An 18,498-nucleotide genomic window follows, 5' to 3' on the forward strand; every position below is an offset into this window, starting at 1 on the left:
TTCAGATGGCCATTTGAGAGAAAAAAAAGTTTAAAGCTGCATCTCATATAATCCCCAAATAAAATCCAGATAGATTAAATACCTAAATGTAAAACAAAACTAAAATATTTTTATAATCTGGGGGTTGATGATGGCTGGGAAAGCCTTTCTAACCAAGAAACAAAACTCAGATGCTTAAAGGAAAGGACTGACAATTCAACTGCATTACATTTCAAAATTCTGTATGATCAAAGCTAGTACAACCAATTAACAATAGGTGAATGGGAAGTTATGGGTTAGCAATTCTGAAACTGTATAGTGGGCCTGAATGAATACGTAAATGGCTGGTAGATGGTGGGAGCCAGGTTCTTATCATTGGAGAGAAGGAAGGTTAGAATTGTCCCTGTGGTACTGGATTAGAGTTTGAAACATCTGTATAAACTCATATATATATATATATATATATATATATATATATATAATGTACATACATCATATATTATACACATAAACACACACACCATACACACACAGAGAGATGTATAGATACAGAAACAAATCTAGATATGTGTGTGCACACGGGTTATTATATAATAAAGTATCTAGCTCTGTCTGCTGAGAGCCCATAAACAACACCCTAGTAGCAATGAGCACACTAAGCACCCAGATCTTGGTTTCTAAATATCATTTTACCATAAAAGGAGCTAGAGCTCCATGAAGAATTAGTTAATTCTAGAACTGGAACAGGAAAAGTACAAGATAAGCCTGGAGCATCTTGTAGTTCCATAAATCAAGGAAATGTTCAAATAAATGAGACGATGGAGGTTTTTCAAAGGTAGCCAGGAACCAACCTGAAAGAGCATTACAATGGCCAAAACTGAGCAAAGAAATAGATAACATGGTGTTGAATTATAACCCAAAGTATAAAATAAATACAGAAGTCCCAAGGATAGACATATAGATTTGAGAGTGGGATAAAAAACTAAGAGTTCAGAGGCACCTGGGTGGCTCAGTCGGTTAAGCGTCAGACTTCGGCTCAGGTCATGACTTCATGTTCCTGAGTTCTGTCTGTGCTGAGCCAGCACAGAGCCCACTCCAGATCCTCTGTCTCCCTTTCTGTCTACCTCCTCTGCTTGCATGCTCTCTCTCTCTCTCTCTCAAAAAGAAAGAAAGAAAGAGAGATAGAAGAAAGAAAGAAAAAAAGAAGAAAGAAAGAAAGAGAGCAAGAAAGAAAAGCATTTAAAAAATAAGAAAATAGCCTAAAATAGGTGCAAAAACATGTGCATGAGTCCATACCGAGATAAATAAATGATTTAAATAAATTGAGGAGCCAAAGCTTTCCTATACAAGAATTCCAAATAATTTATGTAGATACATTTTCTAGGAAGTAAATCTTAACTCCCGCCCCTCCCTGTCACATCTCAGTGGGCTGCAATTAGTGACTTGCTTCTTCTTCTTTTTTAAATGGTTTTATTCATTTTTGAGAGGCAGACAGAGCGCGAGCAGTGGAAGGGCAGAGAGAGAGGGAGACACAGAATCCGAAGCAGGCTCCAGGCTCTGAGCTGTCAGCACAGAGCCTGACGTGGGGCTTGAACTCGAACCATGAGATCATGACCTAATCCAGAGTCTGACGCTTAACTGACAGAGCCACCCAGGCGCCCCAGTGACTGGCTTCTACTAGCTAGAGTAGGGAAAGGGATAAAGAGTCACTTTACAGTGGAGAAACCTGGCAGATGCTGTTACACCCAAGTATTCAAAGTTCACGTCACTAGTGATGTCATGTAACTTCTGATATATAATGAGGATGTTTCACTTCTGTGGCATTCTTTCAAAAAACCTAGAATCCCTGTCTATTCAAGAGAAAAATATCAGATAAATGCAAATTGGAGGACATTCCGTAAAATGCCTAACCAAGACTTCTCAAAACTGTTAAGGTCATGAAAAGTAAAGAAAGACAGAAAAACTGTCAAAGACCAAAGGAAACTAAGGAGCTATAGCAACTAAGTGCACCATGGTATCCTAGATGGAATCCCAGAACAGAAAAGCTGGTGATATCCCACTGAAATCTGAGTTTAGTTCATACTAATGTACCGATGTTGGTTTTTAACATTTTCACAAATGTATGTGGTGATATAAGATGTTAACAGCAGAGGAAACTGGGTGAGGGCTGTAGAACTCTGGATCAATTTGCAACTTCTCCATAAACCTAACATTATTTCAAAATAAAAAGCTTATTTAAAAAATTAAGTGAAAGACTAGGAGAAAATATTTGTTCATCTGTAACAAACAAATACATAATTTGCATCGCGTGGCTCAGTGGGTCAGGGATATTGTGACAGACCCACTACCCTGACAACATTCATTTCCCTCTGATTCACAGCTGACAGGACTCGGATTGGCTCAGATCCCTTGTCTCCTGCCCCTAACCCAGCTCCATTTATCTTCTCATTCATACGTACCATTGGTTCTTTCCATACAATTTAATAAGCATATTTTATGCAAGAGAAACTCTTTTAGGCACTCAGGATAAAACTGCGAACAAAACACTTTTCATGGAGCTTACAGGGAAAAAACCATAGCTGATCTAAACCAAATGTGATCATTTTCCTCCCTTTGGCTGTGATTGTTTTGGGGGGTGGTCATGTGGTTCAGTTCTGCCCAATAAGATGTAAGAGGTTGTAATGTAAGGAGATCATTTAAAATAGTAATTCAAGTTCAAATAATTTTGAGAACATTTTACATAATTTTAGGGAAGCAACTCTAAATCTACAGAAAGGTGGAAAGAAATCAGGGTCTCCTAAGGAAGGAACAGAACAGATTTGGCCCACACAGGCCTTTATCTCTTTGCCTTTCCTTCTTCCTCCTGTTCCTTTCCTCCCGCCTGAAGGTGGATGTAATGCCTGCAGGTGACGCAGCTGTCCTGTGCCTGTGAAATGCTCAGCATGCTAAGCACGACAGAATAGAAAGACAAAAAATGCCTGGGTCTCTGCTGTTCGGCTGCTCTAGTCCTGTACGCTTATGCTTCACCATCCAGGATTCTTAGGATTGGGAATATTATGTAGAGTACAAATCTGTGTATTTGTAAAAACATCTCAACGTTTTGAGATATTCATTTCAGATTGAGAAAAAGAGATTAGACTTTGGCGCACCTGGGTGGCTCGGTTGAGTGTCTGACTTTAGCTCAGGTCATGATCTCGCGGTTAGTGAGTTCGAGACCCACATCCGGTTTGCTGCTGTCAGAGCAGAGCCCGCTTAGGATCTTCTGTCCCCCTCTCACTGCCCCTCCCCCGCTTGTGTTCTCTCACAGATAAATAAACATTAAAAAAAAAAGAGAGATTAGACTTTATAGATGAATCAAAAGGCTACTGTGTATCCTGGGGGAGCCTCATCCCCCCCCACCCCCACTCTGCAGAGATGGCTACCACACTGAATTTGGTGTCTGTCATTCTCATGCATGTTTTCAAACTTGAAGTTCTATCTCATGCTGTTACCATTCGCCACTTGCATTTTTATTCAAGAAAATTAGGGGCGCCTGGGTGGCTTGGTTGGTTAAGCGTCCGACTTCGGCTCAGATCATGATCTCACGGGTCCATGAGTTTGAGCCCCGCGTCGGGCTCTGTGCTGACCGCTCAAAACCTGCAGCCTGTTTCTGATTCTGTGTCTCCCTCTCTCTCTGCCCCTCCCCTGTTCATGCTCTGTCTCTCTTTGTCTCAAAAATAAATAAACATTAAAAAAATTAAAAAAAAAAGAAAATTAAAAAAGTTTGTGTTGGCGAATGTAGTTGTAGTTCATTTTAACTGCTATACGGTCTCTATTAGATGAATACATCACAATGAATCTATTCTCCCATTGGTGGACATCTAGGTTATTTCTTTTACTTACTTATTTCTTTTTTTATGTTTATGTATTTTGAGAGACAGGGAGCAAGCGGAGAGGGGCAGAGAGAAGGGGGACAAAGGATCCTAAGCAGGCTCTGTGCTGACAGCAGAACCGGAAATAGGGCTCAAACTCACAAACCGCGAGATCATGACCTGAGCTGAAGTCAGATGCTCAATCAACTGAGCCACCCAGGCGCCCCACATTTCGGTTATTTCTAATCTTTCATCATTATAAACAATACTAGACGGTACAGTCTTAAACATGTCTTCTGGTGGCTAGGTTTCTCTAGGGAATGTTCTCAGAAGCAGAGTTTCTGAGTCTTAGGATATGCACATCTTTAACTTTACCACACCCACACCCACAATACCTTGTTCAAAACTGTTGGAGCCAAATGTGGTTCATAATAAGAACTGTTTGGATCTTAGAAGGGCAGTATGGTACATGTGCCGTGTATCAGACCCTAGCAGGGCTTGGGAGAAGTATTCCATAAGCAAATATATTACTTTTTCTGTGCTGAAAAGTAAAAATATCCACATTAAGTGTGATAAAGACCATAAATAGCCTCCCATCAAGTTAGGTTTTGCCACCAAATATGTTAAGAAAGAGCTTCCAGTTTTCAGGGTTTTTTTGTTTTTTGTTTTTTGATTTCTGAATTGCAGATAAGGGATTTGAATCTGCAGCACAAAACTGCTTTAGAAAGTAGTTGTATTAAGAATATATCTTTCCACCACCGTTTCTCCCTCTCCTCATCAACATTGGTTAATATCAGACTGCAGGACTTTGCCAATCTGATAGATGTTTACACCTTACTTCTTTAAGTAAAACAAACCAGAAAATGTAGAATATGCAAGGAGAGATCTCACTTACAACAGTAATGAAAACACTAAACATCCGTGGTTGTACTAAATAAGAAATGTGAAGATCCCAAATGCAGAAAATGTTAAAACTGTTAGAGGAATCTAGATGTGATGAGTAAACGGACAGATATTTTTCACAAATGCATCGACAATGTTATACAGATGCTATTTATCTGCAAATTATTCTATAAATTCAATGCAATTCCAATCAAAATCACAATAGAACTTTTAAAACTTGAAAAAGAGAATTATAAAATTACCCTGGAAGAATAATTATCCAAATATTCAGGAACAATCTGAAAGAGAAAAGCATGACGTAGGAAGGGATTAGTAGGTATTAAAACAGACTAAAAAGATATGGTAATTAAAACAATATGGTAATGGCTCAGAAATAGAAATGATCATGGAACAGTAAACAAAGTCCAGAAATAGGTCCAAGAATAAATGGGAATTTAATATATGATAAAGATGATATTGACAAATTAATCAGTGATTCTGTGGGACAACTGGTCAGCCAGTCAGCCATTTGGTGTGGGGGGTTGGGGGGCTGGGGGGAGGAAAGCTGGGTCACTGCCACATTCTCCTATTGGAGGGAGTGTAAATTGGGGATTTTCAAGAGTAACACACAATTTCTATTAAGATTTGTAATACTAACGACCTTTAACCAATCAATTCCACTCCTGAAATTTTATACTATGCAAGAAGGCAAGGATGTATACAAGAGTCTTGCGATATTACTCACAATAGTGAAACACTGGAAACATCCCAGATATTCACCAACTCAGAATTGAATAAACCCCAGGTACACCCATGCAATGGAAGTATTCATGGGCTTCAGAAAGGAAGAAATCCCATTATATTGCCATGAAAGATGTTTAAGATACGTTAAGTGGGAAAGAAACCCGCAATATAAAATACCAGGATTCCATTTTTTTGGTGAAAAAAAGTATCTACACATTGAGATGATCTGAGAGAACATCACCATACTGTTAACAGTGATTCTATGTGGGAAATGGGATTAGGGCTCAGTATTTAGACACCCACATCCACATCCACACATGCACGGACACACTCCTTCACCACCACCACCACCACCACCAGGAGCACACCCTGCCTGTCAGGAATTAAACTGCCGGTTTTGGTTTCTCACCTGACGAGGTCTGTTTTCAACCTGGTCCTTACTCCACAGCATACCAAGAGTGGGGTAGTACATGGCTGTAGAGAATTTTAAAACCATAACAAAACTGACCAAAAGCTAGTGTGCTTTTTATTCTCAATCCCCTTCCGAACCAGCGTGGGCCACAAGATATTCCTCCCAGCAGGGAGTGCTGCTTTCCCAGCCGCACCCCCCTCGGTAGTAACTGTCCCCACCGCGGGTGTGACTCATTTGGTCAGGAGTGCCCAGGTGCCACTTGCTGGGCAAGGTGCTGCAGAGGATTCAGACAGGCATGCCAAGTCATTTCTGCCTCCGAAGAGCTCATTGTCGAGTCGGAGCATCAGATGAGCTCACGGTTCCTAGAAATCATCGGTGTCCCTAGGGCTCAACTTCCTGCCCCCATGACCTGCCTCCCCATAGCAGCCTCTCCTCCTGCTGCTCAAATGGGGGTCTATCCTCACTCCTCCCCACCTGATGCCTTCATGCTGCCCCGCACCTGACGCCTGTTTCTCCTCAGACTTCGGAAAAAAAGGAATCTGAGTTTTTGATCTTCCTTCTCCCGTGCCCATCTTTGCCTCCCTTCACCTCCAAGGTCCAGATCATCACTTAATCCTTCACTTTGCTCCTGAGATTGACAGCCCGAAAGCCCCTTCCCTAAAACCTTGGAGACATATCTGGGAAGAAAGAGTGAAATGGTTGCTCAGAACTGGCCACCTGAAAAGCCTTGAGCTGGGCAGAGGCCGCTTTCCTGGGCCCGAGGAAGTGGTGTTTCCCTAGCAGGCTTCTCTGGAGAAGAGGTTCACTGGAGAGGGCAAGGACTTACTCCATCAGCTTTAAAAATGAGCACTCCATGGAATAGAAAGAAAGAAAAGCCATCCACCCGGCTTAACCTGAGCCTTGTAACAGAGAGGGGAGTGTGTAGGGAGAACAAGAGGGAGATCTAATTAATTACCCTTAGAAGCAAAGGTAAAAGTTGAAGATTACGAGACCCATTTACAGGAGGAAATAGACCCATCATTGAGCCTAGAGAATGGAAGGATTGTTTAGGGCCAGAAAAGCGTCTCAATGTTCAGATTCCATTCCTTTTCTGGAGCTTTGGAGAGAGGAAGGTCATAGCTTGGGCCTGGAAGATAACACTAAGCAGTGGGTTCAGACTGGGAGGGGGCCTGTTCTCTTGGGTCTAGTTCTGGGCCCACATCCTGCCCCCACCCTGAGGGAACAGGAGCTTCAATCCTCTCTGGGAGTTGATGTGGGCTGGCTGGTGAGGGGGAGCCCCCCGTGAGAGAGGCCCCTCCATTACCATCACAACGGCTGATGTCACAGACCCCACAAAGCAGCTGGGGCCCCAAGTGCAGGGTAACCCTAACCCCAGCAGTGATTGAAACAGATAGAGGGGTGGCTCTCCCGCACAATGCCCAGGCCCCCACTCCTCTCCTCCTCCTCCTTGCACTTCCTCAAGAGCTTTTGTCTTCTGGTCCCCTGGGCTGTGAGGCTCTCTCATTCCCGGCACACACTGCCCGTTAAATTCAAAACTGAGGCCTCTGGGGAAAGGGTCTGGCACTTTCTCTCCCTCCCCTTATCTCCCGCTAGCTGTTCCCCATCCTCACCTGCCTGGTCCGCGGATAAGCCTAGCTGTGAGAAAAGGGGCATGCTGGTGCCTCCTTCACATCTGTCCCAGGGTCCCCACCTCGCACCCCACCCTGGACACCCCACCAGGGCTGCTCCCTCTCTGGATAAGGCCTGGGGCGGTGGAACCATGCATCAGTCAGTGCTCGGAAGCTATAGGAAATGTTCTGAGGTGAGTCAGGTTCAGTTTGGCTTTGAGGGTCCATGTATCCTCTCCCCAACCAGCTGGGACTCTCCCCAACCAACTGGACTCTCCCCAACCAGCTGGGAGGCTCCGTATTCTCAGAAGTGCAAGGTCCTCATGCCGACCTCAGTTACCATAACCTGGCTGAGTAGAAAAAGCCACGAGTGGCTGTACCGGTTTTTAGGTATGACCTGAGGTTCACATGGGGGCTCCTGGAAAAGGTAGGAGGCAGAACTGAAGGTCTTGAAAAATCTTCCAGAATTCTATGAGGCAGGGAGAGGAGGCTCAGGGCGTCTGGCTTTCCCTCAGGAGATTTGGTGATCATTCAGTATTTTAGTCCCGAATCTTTCTTTGACAGTGATGAGAGCCACGCGCTTTCTATCCAGAAAAAAATGGGTGAACGCAAGCTGGTACCCACACACGTGCACATACGTGTATACTCACACACATACACATATTCCACGGGTTCATGAACCCCTGGTTAAGAACTCCTGAATTCTAGTACCAGTGTAAACTTTGGCACCAAAGAGAGAGCGGAGAATGCTCTAAGTGGTGGTGAGGGGGCAGATTCTAGCTGAAGAACTGGCTGTACCCTGAGTCACAGTTGGCTGATTTGAAGGGCTTGCACCCATTTTGTGTACAGGAGCTCCGGAGGCCTCATTACCATCCACCCTGCGCTGGGCTTGGAGAGGAGAAGCCAGGAGGCAGAGAAGCTCTGGACACTTCTGTCCAGTGCTCAGCCATGAGGAATGTTGTGGAATTGGAGAGGAAGGAGGGGAAGGCCTTAAACGGTGCACGTGCTATGGCTAGGAACTGGCGAAGCATCCTGACCATCCATGACTCCTTCACACTTGACAACCACACTGTAAATTTAGGACTACTTTTCTGTTTCACTGATGAGGATTATGAGACTGAGGGAGGTAACTGGTCAAGGCCAGCTGGCTAGTAAGTGGCACAGCAGGGACTGAAACCTGGCTACAGTAGTCAGACGTGTTACTGAAGGAATTTTTCCCATCCTATCCTCATGGCTTCTGAGGGGGCAGGCAGACTGGTGCTGTTACACCATTTCTGGCCTTATTCCCCATGCTTCCGTGGGGAACCTCCCAGCATATGCCAGGCTCAGGGCAACTTTTTACTCTAATGTGGTCTGTGCCTAAGATACTCCTACAGCTTAATACAATTTGAATTTGAGTCCTTCAAGGCCCAGCTACTTAACGTCCTGCTTTCTCTCTGCTCTCTTCCCTGACCAGACCCGTTCCTACAGCAGGCCGTGGTGCCGGCCCCTCTCCCACGCTGAGCTCTAAAATCGGCTCATTTCGCCCCTTCTCCCAGCCTGGCTTTGTTCTGGATAATCCGCCATCTTCCCGTTCTGACTGGGAGCCTTTCTGTTGCCGGGCTGGTGTTCGACACATCAGGCCTCAAGTTGCCTAGCCTGGTGCTCCACGTAAATCAGGCATTTCAAAAGTTACTCGTCCTGATGGCGATGATGCCAGTGTTAACTACATAGACAGGAAGATCTAACTCAGTAGTTTGGGACGTTTCAAAGGCTCCTTGCCCTTGTCTGGCAGGCAGGCTTTCTCCCCCCAGCAGGCTATTGCCTGCTCTGGTCCTCAGTCCAGTTGAGGGGGTGCATTGGCTGTCATCCAGATCACCAACCATAGCTGCACTGTGCGAAAGGGGCGGAAGAACAAAAAAAAACCCATGAGACAACACCGTGGCTTTTGAAACAGGTACATAGGCTCTCTTGTTTAATAGCAGTTAAGAGAGGAAAATGTACAGGAGGAATAAACATGCTCTTTCCACACGGGAGGTTCCCACTAACCACGAGGCCCATCTGCATCAGTAGCTTTACTAGTGAGTTTTAAAGAAAAAAATTCCCTTTAGAGTTAAAAATGGACTCTCCTAAATTTCCTCCATAAACGTACAACTATTTGTGCAAAATGAAAAGGCCATTTCCAACACGTTGGTGAAAAGTAATTGCGGATGCAGGCGAAGAGAAAAAAAGAGGCAGCTGAAGCAGCCAGGAGGAGAGTCCTGGGAGAAAGGAGGCCAAGGTAGGGGGGGATTTCTGTTAGCAGGCCCCAGGGAGTGTCGAGAGGCTTTATGAGGAAGGTCATGGCCACTGCCAATCTTGGGGATAAAGGGCTCTGGGTCTGGGGCTTGCTGAGCAAGCGCTTGACAAGTGTGCAGTGAAGCTAGGCTGGCTTTGAGGCCTGAGAGGCTGTTAGGCCTGGTATGCAATGGAAACACTGGGGAGCACTCCCTGGCCGTTGGACATTTCTTCTGTCAACAGGGACTCTGCTGGTTCCAATCTCTGGGTCCTGTTCTCCCCCTCCCCCCGCCAACAGCTTCATTTACAGTTCACGCAAAGAGATTTCCTATGAATGTTGAAACTATACAAGCCACCTGTACTACTTCTGAAACCCACTAGGGTCCCAAACAAGAACATCCCTCTAGAAGCATGGACCAGGTTTTTCCAAGAACTTGGTCAAGAGTCATATTAACTAGAAGGCTGGGAGGCTTCTAGCCACCTGTGTTCTTGCCCCCCTTACTGAGGCCCACTGGGGCACCTACCTATCTATCTCTGGGCACTTGAGGCCAGATCTTAGGAATCTGATGGGCATGGGCACATGTGCGTGAGTCCTCTCAAAGGCTGGTCCAGCTAGACTGAAAAGGCAAAACTGAAAATTCCTACTTCACCAATTCAAACAACTTGGACGCTGCGGGTCCCTGTTTTTTGACCTCCTCTTGCCCCCCAAGAGAGTGTCTCTACAGACAACTCAGTAGCGGCATGTTGGTTTCGTTAGAGAAGACTAAAGGCAGACTGAGAGGGAAGAGGAGATATACCAAAGGGTCCTCCCTAATAAGTCTTGAGCTTGAGTAAGTGTTTCCTTTAAAGGGACTTCTGTGTACAAGGTGCAGAGGAACCCCCATTCCTCCACCTTGTTCGCCTTTCCTCTACAGCAGTCTTTCCAGGGTACATGTTTGAGACCGGACCAGCAATGATGACTCAAAAAAGACAAAAAGTATGACGTGCTTAAGGTTCTGTCCATTCCACATCCAAGTCTCAGTACACAAAGCTGAAGGAATCTTGCTGCAAACTGGGGACTAATAAAAGGCGTATATTTGGGGCCCTTCTTAAGCAATAGGACTTTAGATTCGTGTAATCATTTCTTGCTCCTTTTCAGTCAAGTCCAGGGCTTGGGAGATGGCATCTTGGGTCTCATTCCTATGGCCCCCTGCCATCCCTTGCCTTTTGAAGTTCTGGGTGGCAGCATTCACCCGGACCCTCATCCTAAGACCCTAGGCTAACCACCTAGGTCTCAAGGTGAGCTTCAGAAAGATTCTCCAGAGCTTACACGCAGACTCGTCTCTCCAGCCTTGAGGAAGCCTGCATGTCTGTGGGCATAATCTCTTCCCCTTGGTTTTCAAGTTGTGACGGGATACGGGGGGTTGGGGGGCTGGGGTGGGGAATGAAAAAGGAAGCACTGCCCTCCCCAGAAGCAACTCAGTAGCTGACAAAGGTAGAAGAATTTTGTTTGATGCGTCTCTCCACCCACTAATCCAAGCTGGAAAGGCCTGTGTGGCTTATTTGTCATTGTTTGGTGATGCATAATTATACTCTTGCCAGTAGCCACAGTAGCATCTTCCTGAAGAGTCTTCAAGTCCAGGTTCCTCTGACAGACCTCACAGCAAAGCCCTTGTGTCAGAAGCCCGTCTGGGACAGCGGACACAGCTTCCGAGCTAGCTAGTCCAGGCTCGCTTTGCAAACTCCAGAATTTGTGGGGTAGGATTACAGACAATCTTTCTCAGATGAGGCCAAAAGATGCTTCGGGGGATCTCAGGAGAGGATGGAAGGCTTAGGCTTGAGTAAGAAGAGCTTCAGATCTAGGATATGACTTAGTAAGGGACAGCTGGGCCAGAGGTAACAAACTACTAGCCATACTTGGCCCTGTCTACTTCATGGTGACGTCTCCATCCCTAGAGGCATCCTGTCCAGCTACGGCTGCCCCCAGTGTGCAGAGCTGATAATATTTCTTTGAAACATGGTGGCCGGGGAGCTGGTTTTACAACACAAGGAACACTCCCAGGTCATCTTCAGGTTTTACCTAAGGGTAGAGTAAGGGCCATTTTCAGGCTTCTGGAATCCGACTTGTCTCAATGACACTACTGAAGGAGGCCAAGCCTCTGTGAAGATCTATGGAAATAACTGTTGATCTATGTTCTGAACCAAGTTCCCTGACCCTGAAAGAAGAAAATGAGAAGAATGGGGAAAGGGCCGGGGCTCTGATTCCATTCACACTGGTTTTCAAGAGCCAATAAAACTCCTTTTGGTGTGGAGCAACCTGCAGTTAGTCATGGGGTCCAATTAGTACCACTGTATACTCAACTCTGTCTTGCCTTAGAGAAATCAGCAATAAAAGACTGGGTCAGATATGGGCTAAAGACACTGCCATCCTTGGGGAACTGGAGTGAAGCTGTCATCTGGCCACATGCCATGCTTGTTTCCCAGCCAGTGAAAGTTGGTGGACGGAGGAGATACGAACCTCCGGAACAGTGTGCTGGTCTTCCATACACTAAACAGTAACGTTTTCCTGGTCCTCTCCTTGCATCATGAAGAATCAACCTCACCTATGTGGTGAATGGGGCACCCGGGAGTAAACAGGATATACTTTATTACCTTTTCGCCTACTCACCTTACCTCCCAGTGCCAAGTACCCATTTTGTTAGTGTCGTTCCTGAGCCCCAGACCTAGGCTCGAGAGCCATGGATGAAAGGTGGTTCATCATACTGGGATTGGTGATATCACCATCTCTAGGATGATACAGACAGTATAGTGTAACTTCTCCTGAGCCCCAGCCTAGCAACATCTCACGTACTTGCTTTATCTTGTGCCTCTTTTACTATAGGGAAAGGTTATGCGAATACTGTACATAGGTTATTAAAAAAATACATTTGCTCTCTTTGAAGAAGAATGCACAAATGCAGGGCCAGCCAGGGCTGGGTCCCAGGCTATGGGGCTATAGTGAGCAGCCTCTGTGGGCCTGAGGCCAGCCTTCACGAATGGTGGCTGCTGATGAGTCCCCGGAGCTGCTTGGCCACAGTGTCAATCAATTTCTGCTTGTCTCGCTCATTTTTCCGAAACTGTGCAAACATGTTGTTCTTGCGGCTAGTGTCCTTCATCCTAAACACAGAAGGAAAGAAAGAGAGCAAAGTGTTTGAGGAGACAATGGTAGAAAGAACTGGCAGGAGGCAGGATCGCACAGCATATCTTACCCTCCACCCAGAGTTGAGAGAGCGCAGAATGTTTCCACTGTCGGGCCCATACTTACCTACTTATTCAGGAAGCTGTCCATAGCCCTCCCAACTTCGGTCACCTTTGGAATCAAAAGTCAAAAGCCAGCTATGGGAGAGCCAATCCCCTGATCATCCATACCCGCCCTACCTATTTCCTTCCCTTCTATCTCCAGCTGTGCACCTGTTACAGGTCTCTGGGGCATGCTAAAGTCCTGGTGCTCAACAGACTCTTACAGGATATCTAGGATCCACTTACCATCTCATGAGCTTATGAAATCTTGCTGGGACCTTAAAGCTGGTATTTGAAAGATAGGGAAAAAACATACTCTCAACTAGTAATTCCAAGAGGATATGAATAACGAAAAGCCACCATGTATTTCTAAACTTCACAGGCTGTTTACTCTATCCCATCCTTAACAACACTAAGGGCTTGAATGATCTTTTTTCTTTTGTCTCAGACTAAGGACCCAGAGGCAGTGAGGTGGCTGAGTGTGTGGTGCTGAGGAGAGCAGGTGGGCCATCCTTTCACTTAGGTGGGCCATCCTTTCACTTGATGAACCGGAACTTTAGGCAAGAGAAGCCCCTGAGGACTCGATGTCTGTCTATATCCTCAGACCTTTGGTCTTTGCAGGGCTTTCTATTCCTGGGTCCTGTTAAAGCTCCAGAGGTGGCATAGTCTTAGAGTACAAACCATGGGCAGCTCTGGGCAACAGTTGTGGTCAGACGGAGAGACCTAACAGGGAAGCATGGATAAAGTCAAGGCCAAGCTGTGGTTTCACAGAAATGCCCAGGTCTGAATAAGCCATTGTGATAGAATGTGGGAATCTGCTATTCCCTGCAGAGAGTCCACAACCTCTGACATCTGACTGTTAACTCTGGCCTCAGTCTCTGCACACTGGGACTTCAGCCCACCCCTAGTTCTGGTGTTAGAGAATTAAGAACACTGCCCAGACCAATTTCTCCTGGGTCTTCATGACCACCCCCCAGGAGCTACAGCAGCTCTCTGACTTCACAGCTCCCTGGGCTGCAGGGACACAGGTCAGAAGAAGTGGGGGGGAAGGAACCTGGCAACCCTAGTAATCAACCCCCAGGTATACATCCAAGGGCCTTTGGCCCATCGCCAATCCTGGCCCATCTTTTCCTGTGGGGTGGCTCTTGTGCAGAGGGGCAGCTTTGGGGCCAGTGAGTTAAAAGGCCAGAGATCCCACAAGGGCATATAAATGAGGTCAGGAGGTTGTGACGAGCACCAAAGCTGTGTGGTTCTGGCTGACACTGATGGCCACAAATGAATGGAGACTTCTCTCACAGATCTAAGCTTAAGGGCCTTAAGGCTGGAACTACTCAAGCGAACTCAGAACACTGAGTATAAGATACACCCACCCACATGGGCAGGTCTGTGCTTGGAGGTGAGGAAGAAGCAGAGGTGATGGAGGTTGGTTGAAAAGAAAGCACGCGGGTCTCAAGGCTATGATGATTACTGTATTTGGTCCCTGACACATTAATTATACCATTACATTTATGGAACTGACCTGGCTTTAGATTATATATCCCAGGGAATATGCTATAAATCTGAGTAAAAACACCACAAAACAAAAAAGAAAAAAAGGAGGAAGAAAAAAACGCTCCCTATATGTATGGGATATTTAATTTAACATCCTATGTGATCATTAATTTCAGGACTCCTCCAAGCCGCCCAGAGATGGGGAACCAGAGTTGGCTTTCAGCTCCCATAGGAAGCTCTTGAAATAAGGTAGCAGGAAGGGAGGAAGAAGAACCCTGGGCCTCAGAGTCTTGGAGTTCTTGGCCGTTAAGGCCTGGAGTTGGGATTACTCAAAAGATAAACTCAGGTGCCCTGAAGGCTGACGGTGGCATGCTGGTTTATGCCCTGGAATGCTCCAAAGCCAAAGGGGAACCCTCCTCGGGATCCTGATCTACTCTGGCTATGGCCACCTCTCAATGACACAGGAGCCTCTTCTCTTTCCTGAATGTCCTCAGCAGGTCTTTGGTTCTTTTCATATCTCACCCTGCCAAGAAGCGCCAGGTTAAAAAGCGGAGACTGTAAAGCTCTGGTGGTACATCTGGCTGTGCAGAAAGCAGGAAAGGGTCAGGGAAAGGGACTGGTTCCTATGAGGCTGGGAAATAGGGATTTTAGTGATCAGCGTGGCCTATGGCCCTACTGGGTTTGGAAGGAAGCTTTTAAACCCTGCTGACTCCTAGGCTTAAGCACGAGGCTTTGTTCCTGTTAGGCCTCCAGAATGCTACAGACAGGCTGATGATTTTAGCCTATAATTGATCCACAGAAAGTGGATGAGGCAATACCTCTTAGATCTAGGAATTCTCAGGAGCAGACAAGTAAAGGACTACTGAGAGAAGGAACTGAAAGGGAATCCCATTTGGACACATAGTGAATACGACATCTAAACACCAACTGAAAAGCCAACATGTCCCCAGTTCAGCTGGGATTAGGCCTTGCCTCTAATAAAAAATTTTCCGCAGGAGGCATAGGCTCCAGATCTTAACGCCATGGGCTTCAACCACCAGGAGGCGGGGAAGACTGCCGAGGAGCTCGCTTCTGTCAGGGCTGAGTTTCAAGCCCTGCACTAGCAAGAGTATTGAGTGGGCCAGGAAGCTGAGTGGGAACAGTCCTTTACCTGGCGCCAGTGGGGGAAAATCCCTGCTGTGACCTCCAGCCCCATAGGAATTGGTATGCCAAGGGTCACTCTGAGGACCAAGGATCGAGGAGGCAGCCAGCCAATTGGCACCGGGCTAGTTTAGTAGATTAGTGTGTCAGGGTGGGGACAACTCACAGGGTAGGGATTTTAGTGTAGTCATTAGTGTCAATGAGGAAACCAGAAGGACTTGCCTCAAAGTGATGGAAAAGGCCCAAGTGAATAATATACTTACTCTCTAGATATCCTAGGGAGGAAGGTCATTGGGAGAGAGAATCATGGGAAACAAAGTTAAAATGGAAACATCAGTCTGTCTTGGCCTGGAGAAAGCTGCACTCTGGGCTCTTAGTTTCTTGGCTGCAAACACATCCCTCTACATCCTGCTCTTGCTTACTTTCCAACTCCTCCCCTTCTCTCCCACCACACCGCGTAGTAGGGAGAATACACCTTAACCTTTTCTTCTGCTTAAGGCTCCATTCTGACCTCCTAGATGCTGGTCCGTGTATCCAAGTTCTCATACGGCCACATAGGTACTTGCTGTACTACTTAGATGCAGGGTACTCTTCTAAGAAGCTTCGAGGAAGCTGGGAGTTAACAACTGTGATGACAGGAAAAAGCTTCCCCTTTCCTTGGATCTTGGTCTCTGGCTTGCCAGCTCTCAACTAGGTTAGCAAAAGCCAGAACTAGGCTGCACAGCAGATCCCGGCATCTGGTTGACACACTGGTTAGCCATGGGATGTTCTGGAGATGGCTGACCCAATCCCAGTGGTAGCGCCTCTGTTGGCCAGTGACTGCCCAGAGCAAGAAGGAGACACCTTCTCCAACACAGCTTTCTTGGGACAGTCAGCACAGTAAGGCTCGACTCTGGCAGGGAGTGGGAGGGGTTGCTGGTGAAGGTTTCAGTAATTCCAAGAACTTCTCAGCTAGAAACCGGATGGGGTTTCTTCGATGGGGCTGTTCTGCCCATCATCCCCAGACGACTGGGGCCAGTCTCATTCTATTCACCAGGTGGCCTCTGACCAAGCTTAAGGCATGGTTCTTTCTTCTCTTTCCATCTCTAGTTAAAGAGATGTTGCCCCTTTAAGCTCCAAAGTACTGCCAGAGTCCACGTGACCCATACTTGGCCTAGCTTATTGGGGGTTCAGGAATTAAGAGGCTACAAGAAGGCCAGCCTGCCAAATCCAATGATGGAGACTGCTGGTAGCACTTATGGCAACTTCAAGAACAGGACCTCTCTGCTGTCTTTTGAAGGTACTGGCGAAGAGAAAATTATCCCCGATACCAACCCCCACTTCCCAGCAGAGACCGCTGGACTAGGTACTCACTTCTCAAGCAGGGTCAGTGCTGTCACTGGGTTTACCCGGAGGTACTTGCAGTTGGGCTGACCATAGTCAGCAAGGTAGGTTGACCAGTCCCACTGGATGAAGAGATCCAAAAGCTGTAAAATATTCAAACCCCACCCCAGGGATTAATCAGACAAGACCAACCAGGATCTCAGAAACCCCTACCATCCTTCACTACCAGCTAACAGTAGATCTGGAAAATAAAAATAAAAATGTAATAAGAGAAAGCATGGCTAAAGACTGTAATGCAACTAGGAAAGTAAACGAGTAATCATTGGAAGGCAGAGTCACCTCTACTATAAGTGCTGTAATGTTGCTAAGACTACATTGCCTGCACTTGGCTCTCCGAGGCAGGCTGAGACTGAATCAAAACACAAGACTGTAGGGGCGCCTGGGTGGCTCAGTCGGTTAAGCATCTGGCTCTCGATTTCAGCTCAGGTCATGATCTCATGGTTTGTGAAACTGAGCCCTGCAACAGGATTTCTCCTGACAGTGTGGAATCTGCTTGGGATTCTCTCTCTCCCTCTCTCTGTGCCCCTCACCCACTTGTGTACTCCCTCTCCTCTCTCTCTTTCAAAATAAATAAACTTAGCAAAAAAAAAAAAGAAAACAAAAAAACCCCACAAGACTATCATAATAACCATTCATTAATTTAATAAATACTTAACAAATACTTTCCATGTGTCAAGTGGCATTCCACATGAATCTTATCGCTAGAGAGACTGCTTAGAGGGCCACATATGTAACTGTATAAGCTTTGAGGTTAACAAGGTATGAGTTCAAGAACCAGTTGCATGACTTCCTGAACTGACTTTGCCCAAGTTACTCAGCTGATACTGTGAGATAACAGAAAATACATATTGGTCTCTGGCTCTGGTTACTGGTATAGAGCTCCTAAAACCCTTGTAATTTCCTAAATGACAAGAACACTACGGGCATCTCTTGTCCTGATATTGGCCTTTGACCTCTGTTCTTAACACAGATCTCTTGAAACCCATGTAATTTCCTAGGTGATAGGAGTGTCTTTTGTTCTAATGAGGCGACCCTGGGGGGCTTCCTGGATAAGGGCTGGTCACTACTGGAAAGATCAAACAATGATTAGAAGCTTGGAATTTTCAGCCCCACCACTCATTCTCTTGAGAAGGGAGAAAGGCTGAAAACAGAGTTAATGAGCTATCATGTCTATGTGATGAGGTTTCCATAAAATCCCAAAAGTACAGGGTTTGGAGAGCTTCCAGGTGGTGAACATGTGGAGATTTGGGGAGAGTGGTACACCTGGAGAGACCATGGAAGTTCCTTCACACCCTTTTCCCTATACCTACACCATAGCATAGCACACCTCTTCCACCTGAATGTTCCTAAGTTATAGCCTTTTCTAAGATACCTGTGATCTAGTAAGTTCTGGGAGCCACTCCAGCAAATTCAACCTAAGGAGGGGTCAAGGGAAGCTGCCGTCTACACCAGTCAGTCAGAAGCCCAGGTTGACAATCAGGTGGTTGCTGTTTGA

At 46.2% G+C, this 18,498-nt stretch overlaps 2 protein-coding genes across 8 annotated transcripts in view; one reads left to right on the forward strand and one right to left on the reverse strand.

The window, feature by feature from the left end:
* Positions 1-7,204: 7,204 nt before the first annotated feature.
* On the forward strand, positions 7,205-11,200 carry LOC102899149. The gene is made up of 2 exons (XM_006930182.4): positions 7,205-7,669; positions 8,325-11,200. The coding sequence occupies exons 1-2, from the start codon at positions 7,283-7,285 to the stop codon at positions 8,625-8,627; spliced, it is 690 nt and encodes a 229-aa protein (XP_006930244.2). The 5' UTR covers positions 7,205-7,282; the 3' UTR covers positions 8,628-11,200.
* Positions 9,397-18,498, reverse strand: part of EXOC6B (exocyst complex component 6B) — a 613,079-nt gene continuing 603,977 nt past the window's right edge. For 6 of the 7 annotated variants that reach the window (XM_045054390.1, XM_045054386.1, XM_045054389.1 and 3 more), the window contains 3 exons: positions 16,974-17,086; positions 15,884-15,895; positions 9,397-12,866 (listed from right to left, as the gene is read on the reverse strand). In XM_045054390.1, coding sequence (XP_044910325.1) covers positions 12,740-12,866; positions 15,884-15,895; positions 16,974-17,086 — 252 coding nt within the window. In that variant the 3' untranslated portion in view covers positions 9,397-12,739. The remainder of the gene's footprint in view (positions 12,867-15,883; positions 15,896-16,973; positions 17,087-18,498) is intronic. The other variant, XM_045054387.1, reaches the window with a different exon arrangement.

This window comes from Felis catus, chromosome A3 (assembly GCF_018350175.1).
Source record: "Felis catus isolate Fca126 chromosome A3, F.catus_Fca126_mat1.0, whole genome shotgun sequence".
In the NCBI taxonomy this organism is placed as follows: Eukaryota; Metazoa; Chordata; class Mammalia; order Carnivora; family Felidae; genus Felis; species Felis catus.

Coding starts and splice junctions, on each gene's coding strand:
- LOC102899149 (XM_006930182.4), top strand. CDS start 7,283: ATGCCCAGGCCCCCACTCCTCTCCTCCTCCTCCTTGCACTTCCTCAAG. Junction 7,670..8,324: donor GCTATAGGAAATGTTCTGAG/GTGAGTCAGGTT, acceptor TTTTGTGTACAG/GAGCTCCGGAGGCCTCATTA.